Source organism: Oncorhynchus kisutch, linkage group LG10 (genome assembly GCF_002021735.2).
Source record: "Oncorhynchus kisutch isolate 150728-3 linkage group LG10, Okis_V2, whole genome shotgun sequence".
Taxonomy (NCBI): Eukaryota; Metazoa; Chordata; class Actinopteri; order Salmoniformes; family Salmonidae; genus Oncorhynchus; species Oncorhynchus kisutch.
In genome coordinates, this window is record NC_034183.2 from 28,794,924 (window position 1) to 28,815,382 (window position 20,459).

The following is a 20,459-nucleotide window of genomic DNA, read 5'->3' on the forward strand; positions in this document are numbered from 1 at the left end:
AATCTAATTCCTCCTACACTTTGTTGTAGTCTAATACCTCTTCACTGACTCAAATTTGAAGAGGAAAAAGCGAGAGTGTTTTAATTAGATAGAGGAGGAATTGATGGAGGAGATGTTTTGCTCCTGTATGTAATAAGGTTAATAAGATGAGTGTTCCGGGGAGACAGGGAGTTAACATGCAGAGATGCCTATTCAATCAGAGGAACCACAACCACCCAGAGAGAGAGAGAACATCAGCAGAGAAATAATCACCCATAATAAACATTTAGCTCTGTTTGGGGCTAATTCCCCACTGACACAAACTCAACTCAAATCCATCATGTACTGTACGGGATTATGTGGTTTTAGGTTAAACACTACATTATTGTAGGGCATTGTCTATTACCAGACTTTTTTGAGAGTGGAACAGTCAGCAAGGGTGCATCCTTTACAGATTCACTCATTTTCAGGGGAGGAAAAACATGTCCAATCTGTTTAAGTCCTCTCTAACTCAAGGATGGGATTCTATTGGTTTGTTTTCAATTGTGTCTGACCATTTCTTCCAACCCAGTACATTTTTGCCTGTCAAAGTTAGGCTAGCCATCACTTTGCTGTCCTCATAAACCAGCAGTGGCCACAAGGGAGCTAACCAGGACCAGGGAGGGACAGAGCAGTAATGTCCTGTTTCATCCATCCAACACATAGCTTGTAAAGGGATAACAACAGGCCTCGTACAGTACAGAATGATCACGCATTCAGAAACGTGCAGAGACGGCAGCTCAAAACCCCAAACCCCAAAAATCCTTCTGCTCAATTTCAGTCTCTAGAAGGCCTTTGTTGACAAACAGGAAAATCTGAATCCCAGATGTGCATAGAGGCAGAGGAGAGAGAATCTGTCTGTTATGTAGCATGCCAGGGTATCAGGTTAAGGCCTGGGAGAAGGCATTAGTGTGTTTTAATATGGTCGGCACAGTGTGCTCTGCTCTGTGGCTTAGAGCGCAATCCCTCTGGGTAAGAGCAGAGGACGAGGCTGATATACTGATACACTGTACAGACACCCACACCCTGCAAATAGAGAGCTCGGGCAGTAGTCCTCACCATTGTAGCAGCAATACAATGTGCTCGCTACAATCAAACGTACATGTTCAGTAACATTATGCTTCATCCACAGCTGACTGACACACAACCCCAACTCTTTGGCACCGCTCACATCAAACCAGACCAGCTCTCTCTAACACACGCCTGACATCCAGAATAGTCTGAAAAGGTCAGCTCAATCCTTTACAGGATACAAACATGGACCAGAAATAGCAATCATTTCAGGAATCATTTCCTTGAGCTGGTATGGTTCATATGAGAGGCGCTATCAACTTTCAGTTGAACACTACCGTAATTGGAAACCATCCACTTATTATCTAGATTGAGTGAGATGGTTTGTGGATTGTGTGAGGAGGCTGGGCTTTGTGTGGTGGAGATGGTAACTGATTTAGCATGTGCTGAAATGGGACACCATCTCCCTTTGACCCTGAGTCTTCCTGCCACCCACCCCCCCACTGTGCTCCTCACACCCCTTGTCTGCTAATCGATCCGTTTGGCACCTCTGACAGTGTGCCTGTGTGTGTGCTTGTGTGTGCGTGAGTGTCTGGTAAACAGATGGTCTTGCTCGTCGCATGCCTGCCACACAGCATTCGTGTTACGGAGAACGCTTTGTAGCTCCAGGCCCTGGTCTGAAAGACATTAGCGCTGTCCATCAGAAATTAATTCCTGGCTTCCTCCAGTCCAGCCAGACATTGGCCCTCCTCGGCCCCTCTCGCTCTCTGCATGCCGACAGGGGCCACTGTGGTAATGTGATATCGATCCATTTGAGCCGATAAGCGATTTGACTTTGATCAGCCCCAGAAATGCCCAACAACTTTACACTTGACCTTTCTATTATGACCTGGGCCTCCAAAGATTGATTTACTTCCTCAAATGGTTCTCTTAAAACTGGCCGATGTGAGACAACCTGTATCAGAGAACTTCACACCCTGGCCTCTATCTACCACACACCCAATAATGACCCACACTTTTGAAACAACCCTCACCACACACATTGTTCAGTGGAAACTACCCCTCAGTAGAGGGGAGGAGAAGAGGAGGAGAGAAGGAGAGGGTTGTACTAGGCATGGGCGGTATCCAGATTTTCAAACCGTCATACCGTTCTTCTGCCACCCCGGGATTTACATTATTACCGGCATAGCACACAAGGTAAAAGTAATAGCGAATTCTCATGGATGCTTTTAGCTAAATGCTAACGAGCGCAAATAAACAAATTGCAAAGACAGGAAAATCCAGCTCCTAACGTTAACTAGTAGCTAGTATAGCTACTAGCTAAGTGGTCCATCAGTGTTCCCAGAGGTCTGCCAGATGTACATTTGGATTGCATCTGAATCCCGTTGTGCCCGGAGAGACTACTGCATACTTAACAACTGCGAAGACACTGGTCTCCAGCAGAGTACATGTCGCTTAGAATTACCGATCGTCTTCAGTCCATTAGACACACCACTACTCTTTTCTGGCTGTTTTCGAGGGAAACTAAAGACATCTGCTTCACTGTCTTTATAATGACATGCAGTACAATATCTTTACACATATCATGCAGAGTGATGGGTCAAAGGTGGAATGACTCAACCGTTTTACTCAACTCATGTCTTACATGGAGGACACAGGGTTTTTAAACCAAACTGCCAATTTATCTCGATTTCAATGACGCCTGTTTGAACAATAACTGCAAAGTTCATTGTTTTACTGTACGTAATATGAGCCAGTCATACATTAGGAACCCTAAATGTTACATTTCCATAAACTGAATAAAAATATCACATAAAGAACTTCTCTGTTTAGAGACACTAAATAGTTGAACTGGGTGATTCTATAATAGTGACAATTTGTGAGCGACAAACTATGACGTGCTATGATGTCAGTGACACTCAGTGGGCACTGGGTTCTGTGAACACTTCCTTGGGCGTAAGCACCTTGGTCAACCCCAGGACTGTCATACAACATCACTGCACACTGTAGAAAACTGTCACACTGACCTATGATCTATTTATGGTCATTTGCATTTACACCAGTCTCAACATTAATCATCAAATAAGGGATGGACTCTCTGGAAGTCATACTCTCTGGAATCACCTGCTAATGAGAATATGAGGGAGTCCCCCTCTTTGCTTTAGTTTAGAATGAAATAAGTTATAATTGGATTTCCAGACATGGAGTTTGATTGTGAGTGGCAGGGAAGGTTCCCTCCTCTCTAAGTTGAATGATGTTGCCACTCGCCAGGATGGCTTGACATCGTCAGCAGTACACTCTCTCGGGAGAAGTCCCACCCTGTCCGTCTGGCTGGTAGAAGGTGTGGGAATCAATCTGCTAAATCCCATGAAACCCCGTGTTAGCCAAACCACATCCAAAATGAATGTGATGGCCAAACACATAGACAATTTCCCCATGACCAGTGAAACATTGATGACCAGAGTGTTGAGTGACCGCTCACGGAAAATCGCTGTGAGGAAAAACCTCACAAAGCATCCTGTGTGATTAGTGTTTACCAGGTAAATAAGTGAAGCTGTGCTGTTCCTGTGTGGGGACAATGTAAAAACAAACAATACCAGGCGTTTAACTTTGTACCATCCAGAGAGACTGTCGACACACGGGCCTTTAACCTCAGCTGGAGGCTTCCTTTAAAAAGAGATTATTGACAGGAAGAGGAGCCACGTTAAAGGTTTATTTACAGAACTAGCAGCCACATGGACAAAACCATACGTCGTGGAGTACTGAGACAACACTAGTCTTTCAGCACCTTGCTTTTTAACTGTACTTAACAAAGCCAACCAGACATCTAGCAATTTATTAGTCACTCCTCCATCTTCCTCCCTGCAGGGAAGTCAAACAACTAGAAGAGAGACTCTACCAGTGGAGGCTCCTCATGGGAGGAAGAGGAGGACCATCCTCCTCAGGGAATTTTAGAAAAATGTAAGATAGTTTTAGATAAAACTATACTTCATATACTCACGTCACCAAATAATTGATTAAAACACACTGTTTTGCAAAGAAGGTCTACAGTAGCCTCAACAGCACTCTGTAGGGCAGCACCACGGTGTAGCTGGAGGACAGCTAGTTTCCATCCTGCTCAGGTTACATTGACTTCAATACAAAACCTAGGAGGCTTGTGGTTCTCACCTCCTTCCATAGACTTACACAGTAATTATGACAACTTCCGGAGGACGTCCTTCAACATGTCAGAGCTCTTACAGCATGAACTGACATGTTGTCCACCCAATCAAATGATCAGAAAATTAATCTAGTACTGAAAGCATAAGCTACAGCTAGGTATCACTGCAGTGCATAAAATGTGATGAGAAGTTGACTCAAAGAGAGACCATTTTTTAACAGTTTTGAACAAATTAATTTCTTCAAAAATGAAGGAGAAGCGAGAGATGGAGAAAGCTAGCTGTATTTCATAGTTGGTGTTTTTTTTAACTTTCACATACTTAGTAAGGGAATGCAGCTAGCTTGTTAAGCCTACTCAAACACTTGGCTCAAACAGAGAGGGATGCTATGTTGGCTAGCTGGCTATCCAACACTGGAACTCTTCCAAGTCAAGGTAAGCGTTTGGTTTTATAGATGTATTGCCAACGGGGCCCGCCGGTGCAACTGCTAAATGCCTTTGTGACTGTACTGCATGATTGTAGCGGGTTTATTAATGCATTAGTTCTAGTAGCTATGTTGGCTATGACATTATATGGTGACAATGATGAAGGCTGTGTGTAGCGGTTAGCGGTTATGATATGAAGGTTTGGCTTGGAAAGGTTTTTTCGCCTGGTCTCAGACAACTGATGTATTGTGCACTGAATTCCACAAGTGAAGGGAAAAGATGAGGAGAGTGCATAGATGCAAGAATAAATTCTACAGCGATCATTCTGTATTGTATGCATGTGTCTGCTATGAAAGTGAACTGTATTTGCGTGAGATCAGGGGTGTATTCATTCCGACGATTCTGCATATATTCTTTTCCTAAACAGAAGCACACGGAACAAAAACGGGGATAAAAATACCTAAATTTGTCCAATAGACACTCTCGTTGTCAACTGTTGTGACTAATAATTACACCCTAGATCAGCTAGATGCAGGCAAGAGTGTGCACGGCGGTATTGAATGTGTCAATGTTTGTCACCTTGATTACTCAAATTTCTCTCGACCTGTGCACCTACGTAGTAAACTTTCATTCATAGGCTAGGTTGTAGCAACCTTGTGATGGGTACAGGGAAAATTTGAGTATCATGTAGTAGCCTAAACCTATCGCTGTTACATTGAACTGGGTGAATGGAATATGAATGACAGTCATCCAATATGTTATAATAGAAATAAGGCCATGCTCATGAAAAACAAATTGCGTCCTCCGTCATCTTAAATGGCACCGACCGCCACTGGACTCTACCCCAATTAAAATACCCCCACCACTGATTCAGTTCATACAGAATCCTTTGTAAGCCCATACTAAGCATCCAATGTATATTCAATGTAATATGCTACACTAACTAACACTTCAAATTACTCTGGAAAGAACTGTATGCCCAACCAATTACTCATCAATGTGAGAGAACAAAATGAGCATTGTCAAGGTTTTTTATGGGAACTACTCACACTTTTCCTCAATCTTATTTTTCTTTACTCAAGAAACAACAAAAGCTTGGGCGAGTGAGTTCTGGGCTATAGAATGAGAGGACAGATTTACAGCCAGTCAGGGTCAAGGGTCATCCTGCTGGATGCTTTCTTTGGAGTGGTCTTTTCTCTCCTTCCTCCTTTCTTTCTTTGAGGTGTCCCCTCCACTCCCACCCTTCCCCCTGCATTCCCCCATGGCCCGCTCTTTTGTTTAGATATAAATACAAACCAGACTCAGCCATGTCCCACACTGCCACACACACAAGCACATACAGTGCACTTGGAAAGTATTCATTTCCACATTTTGTTACGTTATAGCCTTATTCTAAAATGTATTCAATTGTTTTATAACCCTCATCAATCTACACACAATACCCCACAATGACAAAGCCAAAACTGTTTTTTAGATTTTTTGCTAAAAAAAAAAAAAAACTGAAATACCTTATTTACATAAGTATTCAGACCTTTTGCTATGAGACTCGAAATTGACCTCAGGTGCATCCTGTTTCAATTGATCATCCCTGAGATGTATCCACAACTTGACTGGTGTTCACCTGTGGTAAATTCAATTGATTTGACATGATTTGGAAAGGCACACACCTGTCTATATAAAAACTGTCCGCTCAGCCAAACTGAGCAATCAGGGGAAAGGACCTTGGCCAGGGAAAAGACCAAGAACCCGATGATCACTGACAAAGTGCTAGAGTTCCTCTGTGGAGATGGGAGAACCTTCCAGAAGGACAACCATCTCTGCAGCACTCCACCAATCAGGCCTTTATGGTACAATGGCCAGATGGAAGCCACTCCTCAATAAAAGGCACATGAAAGGCACCTAAAGTCTCTCAGAACATGAGAAACAAGATTCTCTGGTCTGATGAAACCAAGATTGAACACTTTGGCCTAAATGCCAAGCGTCACGTCTGTAGAAAACCTGGCACCTTCCCTATGGTGAAGCATGGTGGTGGCAGCATCATGCTGTGGGGAGTTATTTCAGCAGCAGCGACTGGGAGACTAGTCAGGATCGAGAGAAAGATGAATAGAGCAAAGTACAGAGAGGTCCTTGATGAAAACCTGCTCCAGAGCGCTCAGGACCTCAGACTGGGGTGAAGGTTCACCTTCTATCAGGACAATGACCTTAAGCACACAGCCAAGACAATGCAGGAGTGGCTTCGGGACAAGTCTCTGAATGTCCTTGAGTGGCCCAGCCAGAACCTGGAATTGAACCAGATCGATCGAACATTTCTGGAGAGACCTGGAAATAGCTGTGCAGCAACTCTCCCCATCCAACCTGACAGAGCTTGAGAGGATGGGAAGAATGGGAGACACTCCCCTAATACAGGTGTGTCAAGCTTGTAGCATCATACCCAAGAAGACTCGAGGCTGTAATCGCTGCCAAAGGTGCTTCAACAAAGTACTGAGTCTGGATACTTATGTAAATGTGACATTTCCGTTTTTTATTTCTAAAAAACTGTTTTTACTTTGTCATTATGAGGTATTGTGTGTAGATAAATGAGGAAAAGGTCAAGGAGTCTGAATACTTTCTCGAAGGCACTGTACATATGTATGCACTTTTGCAGACATCCCCCCACACTCTTTATTTTATGCTTTTGGAAACTAGAGTTTGAGTTGATCTGAGCTGGCAATAAAATGGTGTTAGACTAAGTCCTTAACAAAATAGGTATGAATAGGTATTATTCTTTGTCCCGAAAGCTCTAGGCGACCAGTTTTGATAGCCTTTAGCCTTTCCCTCATCCTACTCCTCCTCTGTTCCTCGGGTGATGTGGAGATAAACCCAGGACCTGCGTGTCCCCAGGCACCCTCATTTGTTGACTTCTGTGATCGAAAAAGCCTTGTTTTCATGCATGTCGACATCAGAAGCCTCCTCCCTAAGTTTGTTTTACTCACTGCTTAAGCACACTCCGCCAACCCTGATGTCCTTGCTGTGTCTGATTCGTGGCTTAGGAAGGCCACCAACAATTCTGAGATTTCCATCCCCAACTACAACATTTTCCATCAAGATAGAACTGCCAAAGGGGGAGGAGTTGCAATCTATTGCAGAGATAGCCTGCAAAGTTCTGTCATACTTTCCAGGTCTATACCCAAACAGTTTGAACTTCTAATTTTAAAAATGAACCTCTCCAGAAATAAGTCTCTCACTGTTGCCGCCTGCTATAGACCCCCCTCCGCTCCCAGCTGTGCCCTGGGCACCATTTGTGAATTGATCGCCCCCCATCTAGCTTCAGAGTTCGTTCTGTTAGGTGACCTAAACTGGGATATGCTTAACACCCCGGCAGTCCTACAATCTAAGCTAGATGCCCTCAATCTCACACAAATCATTAAGCAACCCACCAGGTACAACCTTAAATCTGTAAACATGGGCACCCTCATAGACATTATCCTGACCAACTTGCCCTCCAAATACACCTCCACTGTTTTCAATCAGGATCTCAGCGATCACTGCCTCATTGCCTGTATCCGCTATGGGTCCACGGTCAAACGACCACCCCTCATCACTGTCAAACGCTCCCTAAAACACTTCTGCGAGCAGGCCTTTCTAATCGACCTGGCACAGGTATCGTGGAAGGATATTGACCTCATCCCGTCAGTCGAGGATTCCTGGTCATTCTTTAAAAGTAATTTCCTCACCATCTTAGATAAGCATGCCCCTTTTAAAAAATGCAGAACTAAGAACAGATATAGCCCTTGGTTCACTCCAGACCTGACTGCACTTGACCAGCACAAAAACATCCTATGGCAGACTGCAATAGCATTGAATAGTCCCCACGATATGCAACTGTTCAGGGAAGTCAGGAACCAATACACGCAGTCAGTCAGGAAAGCAAAGGCTAGCTTTTCCAAGCAGAAACTTGCATCCTGTAGTTCTAACTCTAAAAAGTTTTGGTACACAGTAAAGTCCATGGAAAACAAGAGCACTCCTCCCAGCTGCCCACTGCACTGAGGCTAGGTAACACGGTCACCACTGATAAATCCATGATAATCAAACATTTCAATAAGCATTTCTCAACGGCTGGCCATGCCTTCCTCCTGGCTACTCCACCCCCAGGAGAAGCCTCCCCAGCTTCTCCTTCACCTAAATCCAGACAGCAGATATTCTGAAAGAGCTGCAAAACCTGGACCCGTATAAATCAGCTGGGCTTGACAATCTGGACCCTCTCTTTTTAAAACTATCGGCTGCCATTGTTGAAACCCCTATTACCAGCCTCTTCAACCTCTCTTTCGTCTCGTCCGAGATCCCTAAAGTTTGGAAAGCTGCCACGGTCATCCCCCTCTTCAAAGGGGGTGACACCCTAGACCCAAACTGTTACAGACCTATATCCATCCTGCCCTGCATATCTAAAGTCTTTGAAAGGCAAGTTAATAAACAGATCACTGACCATTTCGAATCCCACCGTACCTTCTCCTCTGTGCAATCTGGTTTCCGAGCCGGTCACGGGTGCACCTCAGCCACGGTCAAGATACCAAACGATATCATAACCGCCATCGATAAAAGACAGTACTGTGCAGCCATCTTCATCAACCTGGCCAAGGCTGTCAATCACCGTATTCTTATCGGCAGACTCAATAGCATTGGTTTTTCTAATGACTGCCGCGCCTGGTTCACCAACTACTTTGCAGACAGAGTTCAGTGTGTCTAATCAGAGGGCATGATTGTCCGGACCTCTGGCAGTCTCTATGGGGCAACCACAGGGTTCAATTCTCAGGCAGACTCTTTTCTCTGTATATATCAATGATGTTGCTGCGGGCAATTCCCTGATCCACCTCTATGCAGACGACACCATTCTGTATACTTCTGGCCCTTCCTTGGACACTGTGCTAACTAACCTCCAAACAAGCTTCAATGCCATAAAACACTCCTTCCGTGGCCTCCAACTGCTCTTAAACACTAGTGAAACTAAATGCATGCTTTTCAACCGTTCGCTGCCCGCACCCGCCCGCCCGACTAGCATCACCACCCTGGACGGTTCCGACCTAGAATATGTGGACAACTATAAATACCTAGGTGTCTGGCTAGACTGTAAACTCTCTTTCCAGACTCATATTAAACATCTCCAATCCAAAATCAAATCTAGAAAAACTGACTATCCTACCGATCCTCGACTTCGGCGATGTCATCTACAAAATAGCTTCCAATACTCTACTCAGCAAACTGGATGCAGTCTATCACAGTGCCATCAGTTTTGTTACCAAATCACCTTATACCACTCACCACTGCGACCTGTATGCTCTAGTTGGCTGGCCCTCACTACATATTCGTCGCCAGACCCACCTGCCCCAGGTCATCTATAAGTCTATGCTAGGTAAAGTTCCACCTTATCTCAGTTCACTGGTCACGATAACAACACCCACCCGTAGCACACGTTCCAGCAGGTATATTTCACTGATCATCCCCAAAGCCAACACCTCATTTGGCTGCCTTTCCTTCCAGTTCTCTGCTGCCAGTGACTGGAATGAATTGCAAAAATCGCTGAAGTTGGAGACTTATTTCCCTCACCAACTTTAAACATCAACTATCTGAGCAGCTAACCAATCGCTGCAGCTGTACATAGTCCATCTGTAAATAGCCCACCCAATCTACCTACCTCATCCCCATACTGTTTTTATTTTATTTACTTTTCTGCTCTTTTGCACACCAGTATCTCTACTAGAACATCATCATCTGCTCATTTATCACTCCAGTGTTAATCTGCTAAATTGCAATTATTCGCTCCTATGGCCTATTTATTGCCTAACTCCTCATGCCTTTTGCACACACTGTATATAGACTTTCTTTTTTCTACTGTGTCATTGACTTGTTTATTGTGTTATTGGCTTGTTTATTGTTTACTCCATGTGTAACTCCGTATTGTTGTCTGTGTCACACTGCTTTGCTTTATCTTAGCCAGGTCGCAGTTGCAAATGAGAACTTGTTCTCAACTAGCCTACCTGGTTAAATAAAGGTGAAGTAAAAAATAAAAAGATTAGGCTAATAAATATATGAGCAAGCTCATTAAAACTGTCAAAAGGCATTTTGATTGCTTAATCATAGTCTAGAGCCCTGATTAGGTAGCTATGATTGGAAGATGAGACATAGTTAATTAAATGGGATGGTGGTCAGTGATAGTAGTGATGGTTGTGATAGTGATAGATGCCCTAGTGAGGATGTGATAGTACTGATTGTGTGCTTTGGATCTCAATGGCAGAAAAGCCTGGGGAAAATCGTTAGTACTAAAGCTGCAAACACATTCCCGAGATGAAGGGAATTGGGAAAGAAAACAACCATTGTTTGTTGGGAGCTACTTAGTTTGAGATGATTTCAGCTGATGTATCTGTGGCATGAAAACAAGATGAGTGGACTGGAGTGAGGATTCAATCTCAAATACAGGGAGGGCAAGAGGAGGATAGGGAGAGAGCAGGAAATATAGGTAGGGGAGAGTCTCTAAGTGGGAGAAAGACAAGAGCCAAACAGACAAGTAGATGTAGAGAAACAGAAAGAAAAGGAGGGAGGGAGAAGGGGGTAGATGGAGTGTGTGTAACTGTGCCAGGTCTCTGCGCTAGTCTGTTGGTAAGGAAACAGACTGGAATGTGTGGCTCTCCAGTTAAAGGCAATTTAATGAACATCCACTTTGGGATACTGTTACAACTGGGATCTGGGGGAGCAGACTGGCCTTGTGTGGATCTGGTAGACTGGATTGGTGTTTATCTTACACCGTTTTATGTGACGTTCAATGACAGTTGATGAATTTAACTAAACAATGATGATAATATATTGTCTTATTATGGCAGGGCCACTGACCTGTATGGCTGCGGATGTGGACCCTCAAAGTGCCGTTGCTGGCGAACTTCTGTCCGCAGTATGGGCAGATCTTCTCCTTTTCCCCTGTGTGCGTCTGGTACGGCAAAGATCAGAAAACATATTGTCGGTATTTAGGAAAGACAATTGTAACATTCAGTGGTACATCTTTCCCTCATTACAAAGCACATGATGATCACTGCTAGAGCATACCAACCACTTGGATACTATTAGCTCTGCTAAAACTCTTGGATACTAAACAGAGAAACTTTGAAAGGTTCCATTCCAGTTAAATGCCCTATGGTTATATGCCATTTACAACGTCTTTTTAAATAAAGTGTTGGATAAGCTGTCAAAGTTGTTTAATATATATTGTCACTCAAAAGCTACAAAGCCTCAAAGCCGACCCCCTTTCAGGGTGTATTCAAGGGTGGTCTTCTGACAAATATTTGATGTCAGTCATTTAACCAGAGATCTGTTCAGCACTGGGAGTGCCCACTGAGAGACCAGACCTCCCTGGTGCTAGACAGGAATCTGCATGGCGCAGATAGAGCTAGACACTGTTACTAACACTGGTGTTCATATGAACTGTACAGCTCTCCAATTGGAACTCTACAGGCTCTGAATTCTACAGCTCGCCAATGGAAACTCTACAGGCTCTGAACTCCACTGCTCTCTAGTGAGAACTCTGTGAGCTCTGAACTCTACAGCTCTCCAGTGGGAACTCTCCAGCTCTCCAATTGGAACTCTACAGGCTGACATTAGGGTGGTTTCAGTCTCTCTGCGGAAAGCTGGATTAAAGAATCCAAACGATTCAGCAGGCCTATCATTAGAGTCAAAGAGCCAGGAGGTTGAGGGTGAGGAGCAGGGTGGAGACCAGAGGGATCTGCTCTGCCTGCATTCCTCTTCCCCTCCTCGACCTGCCCTCTCCCTCCTCCTGTCCTCGCTTCGAAAAACACACTCAGGTCAGTCTTTTCTCTGAGGTCCAGATTGACGGGCACTGTATGTATACACAGCAGAAAATGTGTGCAAAAAGAGGAGCGCGCTGCACCCCTCAGCAAGGCTAAATGTCTCTCACCCTCCCTCTCTCTCCTCCTTCATTCTCCTTGACTTCCTCTCTCTCATTATTTCTTTCTTTCTCTTTCTTCCTGCTGAAAGGTAAGTATGATGTGAATTCTGCTGCTGGCCTGATGTAAATTCCCCAGAATAAACACAACTATTAGAAGCTCAAATTCTGTGTGACAGTTTAAACAGCAGTACAACAATACAGACAGGAATACCACCTTTCCTTTCCACCATCCTCTTCTCTCCAACCCCCCCATCACCCCCACGCTATCGGCATTAGGTTACATAAACCCTTTCCTTCACTCTCCCTCTCTGAGACACACAAACACGGACAGATGTCTCCCAGATGCCTCAATGTACAGTTGTTTGGTTTGTTGTTTGCATTCTTACTTCATAAAAGGCTTCATATTTTTCACTGGGGAACATTATGTTCCAAAACAGACCTTGGGAAAGTATTGGGGTTATACATAAACATTACACCATCCTTTTAATATGAATAGTACGGATGTGACATTAATAACTTGGCTACACCTCCATCATTTTTTCACACACAAAACATAAACACAAACAAATGCAGTGCAGAATAAACTATGTACAGGTACTGTACAGGTAGTGCACACACACCGCACAAATGCTCCATGTACACAAATCTCTGCCTTTAAGAATGATTACGGCAATTTAAGGGTGTTCTGAGAGGAAGACTAAACTAGGGCTGCCAGAGAAACACATCATTACTGTTCATTTTCAGATCAACCTGGCAGCTGAGAGGACACCCAGACAACACACTGACAAAAGCACCTGGAGGAAAACAAACACAGATGACAGGAACAAGACGATCCATAGTCTTTTGCCATGAGTGGAATAGGAAATGGAGGATAAAGACTGTCCTCTGTATAGTATACTACAGCACACAGAGCACTATGTACTCCATGTTTTCCCCAGATCCCCAGTCAGAGTTCTGGGTTGTGTCCCAGATGGCACCATTTTCCATATTTAGTGCACTACTTTTAACCAGAGGTTTAGGCTCTTTTGACCAGGGCCCTGGGTTAAAAGTAGTGCACTACAAAGGAAATAGGGTGCCATTTGGGACCCGGACCTGGTGTTCAGTCCCAGCCAGGTTTCTGAGGTCAGCTACCTGTCTTTAATCACTGCCAGAACCGAGCACTCTCTCAGCAGTCTCCAGTCTCTGAACACCGACCGACCGAGAGACAACTCATGTGCCTGTCTGTTTTCAGTCCTACTGTGCTAAGGCCATGCTATGTTTGATTTGTTTCTTTTGCCATGTGCCAAGAAACTGTTTGGTCTCAATCTGATCCATAAACCAAGCGGGCAATGTCAGATTGAGGCTGGTAATCTGCTCTGGGATCTGTCCTGTGCTTTGAAACCCTGTGGAGCTAATGTACTAAATGCCATGTGTAATTTACAAACAGAGACCGGATTATTCCTGGGCTGCATTGGGAACAATGGTGGAGGATGACTATACACTGTAGCCTAGTTCCGGTCCAGCATACAAGAGAGATCACAAGAAAACATCAAATGTCAATTTTCTCTACTTTTCTTTAAAGGAAAAATCCACCCAAAACCACTCATTCCTTTAATTTACAGTGTTAACACTAATATGTGAGCTCAAAAACTCAACATTAGCATGAATTTCATCAACAAGAAGTATAACATGACAAATCTTTTCCGAGATTGGAGATAATTAACTCGCCATTTGTAGTATCGTATAGCTTTGGAATTGTGACAACAGGCACCTTCCTCAAAATATACACTGACTTTGAGAATGCATTGTGTGACGGTAAGCTTAGCAACCGCGTCACGCAGCATGACAACGTGAACGCGATTGGCCAACAGTCTGCTGGTTTGGGAGTTATACGTTCCTTGATTTATGGAATTCTTCAATTCAATTTAAGGTGTTTTATTGGCATGGGAAACATGTTTACAATGCCAAACCAAGTAAAATAGATAATAAACTAAAGTGAAATAAACCATTAAAAAATGTACAGTAAACACAAATGTTCCAAAAGAATAAAGACATTTCAAATGTCATATGTCTATATACAGTTTTGTATATAATATTTAGAATGGTGTTTGTTCTTCACTGGTTGCCCTTTTCTTGTGGTAACAGGTCATAAATCTTGTTGTGATTGCACACTGGTATTTCACCCAATAGATATGGGAGTTTATCAAAATTTGATTTGTTTTCTAATTCTATCTCCTTTCTATCTCCAGGGCGGCAGGTAGCCTAGTGGTTAGAGCGTTGGACTTGTAACCGAGCTGACAAGGTAAAAATCTGTCTTTCTGCCCCTGAACAAGCCGTTAACCCACTGTTCCTTGGGCATCATTGAAAATAAGAATTTGTTCTTAACTGACTTGCCTAGTTAAATAAAGGTAAAAATATAATAGCTAAAAAGTATGTTCAATGGCTCATTTGAGAGAAGACATCGGCCAGTATTGAAATCTGACATGTATGATAGATGTTTTTCGCTATCTAAAAGTCGTATTCTTATTAACTTCCAGTGTAGTGATAGAGACTTTACCATGGTGGTATGTAATACTGGCCATATTTCTACCTGCTTGAACCCCTATAACTCAGATACACATGAAAACATTAAATGACCCAGGGAATCGATAGAACATCACTCAGAGATACACAAAAACAATATAACATTCAAAATGGGTGAACCTATCCTTTAACATTTGAAGGATATTCTTACGTAGGAAATGTAGGAAGAAACAAACATACAGGGTCATTATTTTGAAAGAGGATTTGCTCTAGGAGAGACTGACAATGTCTGGACTGGGCTCTACAGTACGTCAGACTGGCTGAACTCACCTTCTTGTGGCTCTTCAGAACAGAGGGGGTGACGAAAGCCTTCTCACACAGGTCACATTTGTACTTCTTGTGTCCGTCGTGCACCACCTGGATGTGCACGTTGAGCGTGTCTTTCCTCTTGAAGGTGGCGTCACACTGGTCACACTTGAATGTCCTCTCACCTTCAGAAATGACAAAAGACCAACCCAACACAGTAAAGAAAGAGCAACTTTCTGTCACTTATTTCTGAACCCTCTTATTTTCTGGGGAGAATGACAAGAAAGAGAGGGATCCATTGTTGTATCTGTGAAAGCATAAACATCACTCACAGTAGGCCTGAAAACAATTTCTCCAGGCCAATTGTATGGGCTAAAGAACATTGTGTCTTACATTACTGCTCCCTGCAATTTTCTTTACAAATGATCTGGACTGTACTTATTTTTATACCTTTACCTTGTACCCTTTCTCAAAAATGATGCTCATCTTGCATCCATAGCAACCCAGGCTGAAGGAGGACAGAAACAGACCGACGCTGATCATACAGAGCTGCTTGCTCTTCGAATGCGTCTCTTATTTCACAGCAATAAAAAACACCAACCAACACTTACATTTTTCATTCACTTAAAAACACCAGACATCACTCTGACATTAAACAAAAGCACATCTGTCAGCTGTTCCCAAACCAGAGCCATATAGACTATAGCATGGTGTTATTCTTTACGCCTTAACTAAGTGACTCCATACAACAGAGGCTTTTGTTGAAAAGTGCCTTTTTCCATTATAGAGGGATCAGTGGGTTGGTTTCCATCGAGTGGTTTGGAGAGCGTGTATGCTTGGCAGAGTGAGCCTTGGCCCCAAACGTGTGTTCATTCTCCCATTACGAAGAATGAACATGATGGTCAGCACAATAAAGTAGGACACAAGTAGAGGCCTGTGTCCTTTAATGCTCTAGTAGTGAAATAAAACCATTCCCTCCATTAATATTAAAGTCAGGTACTCAACCAGACACAGACTTCATTAATGCTGAGGTTTTAAGTCATTCACAAACATGACTGATTATGAGCTGAAGGGGTATTCTGTGGAGGGCTTGACACAGAGAGTGACATTTGACCCTACTTTAAAGGTCAAATCAAAGCGTATTGGTCATATGCACACAGTCAGTGGCGTGTATTCATGGATGCCAAGGGAAGCCAGGTTTCCCCAAAAAATGTTTACCAAGAAATGTTGTCTCTGTGTTGTCATAATTGTTCTTCAATTCGCAAGAGGCTGAATGTATCTCACTGGAGAAAGCATCCGAGCGAGCGAAACAGAGCCCCTCTGTCTCTGTATGTGTAGGCCATCTATCTGATGCGGTCTGGTCATAAAGAGTATGACATTGTTGCCGCCCGCAGCATTGAACGCAAGGGAAGCCAGTGAGTATTTGGCCTCCCATAATAAAAAAAGTTTTAAATAATAGCCAATTACTGTTGAGCTAAACTGAGTGAGTTCAATTGTTAATGGTCCTACCGCACCAACAAAAAGTGTCAAGACATGCCAGCTTGGATTTGGCTTCACTCCTATCACAGAGAAATATTTAAATCGACAGAAACAACTTGAATTGTTGCGTCTCGTTGTGTTGTCCTCCGGTGGCTGGCCCAGCTAGCTAAAATTGGCCTTTTCCTAAATTAGCCATGGATGGGGATCGGGATTTGAACTTGTGTTTTTACTTTATTCTCCATACTGGCCAATAATTATAACAGCAATTCTGATCCGACCATAAAATACATTGTGCCCCTGGACTGAGAGGATGTAAGCTAGATGTAGAAGGCTAATGTTAACTAGCTAACGTTGCTCATGAAAGGAAGTTAGGCTAGCGAGCAAGCATTTTAGCAAGGTAGGCTAGAACAACAAAAAAATAAAAGACTGTACTGTAATAACAGTCATAGACTGTTTCGTCGGCATGAAAGAGAGGAGGATGGCATTGGCGTTTCTCTACAAGTAGGGTGAGTCAACATGTTTTGTCTACTTGTACAAACGCGCACACAAACACACACACACACAGACAAATCAGAACCATGGACAGCCACATCATATTTAGCTTACGTTGATTGGACTAAATTGTTTTTGGTATCTTTTAGTTGTCACTGTATTAAACTAAGCAGAGGTGTTTTGATGATGTTGAAATGGTGCTGAAATAGTGGAGGCAGCTCCTGTTTCCTTTGTGACTTTCAGTAACTCGACATGGTTCTAAATCAATAGAAGTGTAGTAATCTGAAAATGTAGGAAACATGAACTTTCTTGACCATGCTGTAGGTTATGTAACTGTTTGTTACATGCTATATGCTTTGTGGACTTCACCGAATAGATGTTGCTCTCCGGTTTTGTGATGAAACAAAGGTGTGGTTGAATTCATTCTGCCACTGTGTCTTCTTATTTCGAGCTTCGGAGTGGTGCAGCGGTCTAAGACACTGCATCTAAGTGCAAGAGGCTTCACTGCAGTCCCTGGTTTGAATACAGGCTACATCACATCTGGCCGTGACTGTGAGTCCCATAGGGCGGCGCACAATTGGCCAGCGTCGTCTGGGTTTGGCCATCATTGTAAATAAGAATTTGTTCTTAACTGACTTGCCTAGTTAAATACTTGACTTGCCTAGGTAAAATATGTAGTGGGGCAAAAAAGTATTTAGTCAGCCACCAATTGTGCAAGTTCTCCCACTTAAAAAGATGAGAGGCCTGTAATTTTCATCATAGGTACACTTCAACTATAAAAACAGCCCCAAAGCATGATGTTTCCACCCCCATGCTTCACAGTAGGTATGGTGTTCTTTGGATGCAACTCAGCATTCTTTGTCCTCCAAACACGACGAGTTGAGTTTTTACCAAAAAGTTATATTTTGTTTTCATCTGACCATATGACGTTCTCCCAATCTTCTTCTGGATCATCCAAATGCTCTCTAGCAAACTTCAGACGGGCCTGGACATGTACTGGCTTAAGCAGGGGGACACATCTGGCACTGCAGGATTTGAGTCCCTGGCGGCGTAGTGTGTTACTGATGGTAGGCTTTGTTACTTTGGTCCCAGCTCTCTGCAGGTCATTCACTAGGTCCCCCCGTGTGGTTCTGGGATTTTTTCTCACCGTACTTGTGATCATTTTGACCCCACGGGGTGAGATCTTGCGTGGAGCCCCAGATCGAGGGAGATTATCAGTGGTCTTGTATGTCTTCCATTTCCTAATAATTGCTCCCACAGTTGATTTCTTCAAACCGAGCTGCTTACCTATTGCAGATTCAGTCTTCCCAGCCTGGTGCAGGTCTACAATTTTGTTTCTGGTGTCCTTTGACAGCTCTTTGGTCTTGGCCATAGTGGAGTTTGGAGTGTGACTGTTTGAGGTTGTGGACAGGTGTCTTTTATACAGATAACAAGTTCAAACAGGTGCCATTAATACAGGTAATGAGTGGAGGACAGAGGAGCCTCTTAAAGAAGAAGTTACAGGTCTGTGAGAGAGAGAAATCTTGCTTGTTTGTAGGTGACCAAATACTTATTTTCCACCATAATTTGCAAATAAATACATTAAAAATCCTACAATGTTTTATTTATTTTTACCTTTATTTAACCAGGCAAGTCAGTTAAGAACACATTCTTATTTTCAATGACGGCCTGGGAACAGTGGGTTAACTGCCTATTCAGGGGCAGAACGACAGATTTGTACCTTGTCAGCTCGGGGGTTTGAACTCGCAACCTTCCGGTTACTAGTCCAACGCTCTAACCATTAGGCTACCCTGCCGCCCCAATTTGATTTTCTGGATTTTTTTTCACATTTTGTCTGTCATAGTTGAAGTGTACCTATGATGAAAATTACAGGCCTCTCTCATCTCTTTAAGTGGGAGAACTTGCACAATTGGTGGCTGGCTAAATACTTTTTTGCCCCACTGTATATTATTGTCTCTGCCTTTAGGCCTATTTACAGTATCACGGTCGCAAGGCATATGAAATAACAGGTTATAGAGAAAAAAAAACACAATTATCACAAGACATAGGTTGTAATATCACTTTTTTTCTGGCTTAGCTTCACCAGTGATTTTACCCATGCACCGCTACTGCACACACGCGTTGCAAAAATAACGATTTCCCTAATAATGCTGTTTATTTACATGGACACATCTGAAAATCAGGCCACCTGATGGGACTTTGATAAATGCAGAAAATCACCAATCAAAATAAAAGTTCCACCACCGTTAGTTTGGGAAGCCTATTTGATTCTTTTGAGTTCGAAACTATACAATTTGTTCAGTTCATCCCAAATTCACTTCACTCATGCAAAATAGGGAAGCTAGCGCTGCTGGTGCTAGCACATGTGCAGATCAAATACACCTCTGCAACTCTGATTAAGGTGTCTACATGCCCTAACAACTCGAAAGAATGTTTAGAAACCCAGGTGTTTTAATCAGCATATGCTTACTTCGATTATGACCTTACGGCATTTAAGATAAGCAGAGTAAGGTGTTTAAGTGAGTAATGCCATACTCGGCCTACTGACATAATCAGTTTACCATCAAATTATTAGTGTGCATGTAAATGTACTCCATGTCTGTGTCACTTAATCTCAGTATTCACTTATTTCAGCAATTTTGCGGGTTTATTTTTGTGAAGAATGACTTTAGTTTTTCTTGCATGTCCTAGATAATTACAGTATCAAGATACAATACACATATGTATAGTTCAATAGGAAGAAAACAAACTGTAAATGTAAAAACAAAAAAAAACATTCAAATAAAAAATATTCTAAACAGATTAAAAGACAAATATGTTTCAGTATTTCCAAATACAAATCGATCTATTCAAATGTAATTCTCAAAGGCTACCAACCCAGAGCCACATAGGAAAATAGATTAAAGACTGAGCATGGCAATGCTATCTCCCATCCGCACGACCAAACATTGTTGTTAAATTAGCTCTTGCAAGTGGGAGATACCATGTGACCAATTGACCAGAGTTTCGGGCTTGGCCCCACACAGTCTGGCAGTGAATCTTTCCAGCTGTGCAATGTCCAAGTTCATAAGCAACCAACATCTGCAAAGGGCAATACCCGGTTCAAACCTACTCCTTAGAATCGTTTTTCTTCCTGCTGTT

The 20,459-nt window shown here is 43.0% G+C and overlaps 1 protein-coding gene across 1 annotated transcript in view; it reads right to left on the reverse strand.

Annotated features, from left to right (window-relative positions):
- LOC109897508 (PR domain zinc finger protein 5) overlaps positions 1-20,459 on the reverse strand; it is a 64,341-nt gene that overhangs the window by 17,125 nt on the left and 26,757 nt on the right. The window contains exons 12-13 of the mRNA XM_020492008.2: positions 15,372-15,532; positions 11,474-11,567 (exon numbers count right to left, since the gene is read on the reverse strand). Coding sequence (XP_020347597.1) covers positions 11,474-11,567; positions 15,372-15,532 — 255 coding nt within the window. The remainder of the gene's footprint in view (positions 1-11,473; positions 11,568-15,371; positions 15,533-20,459) is intronic.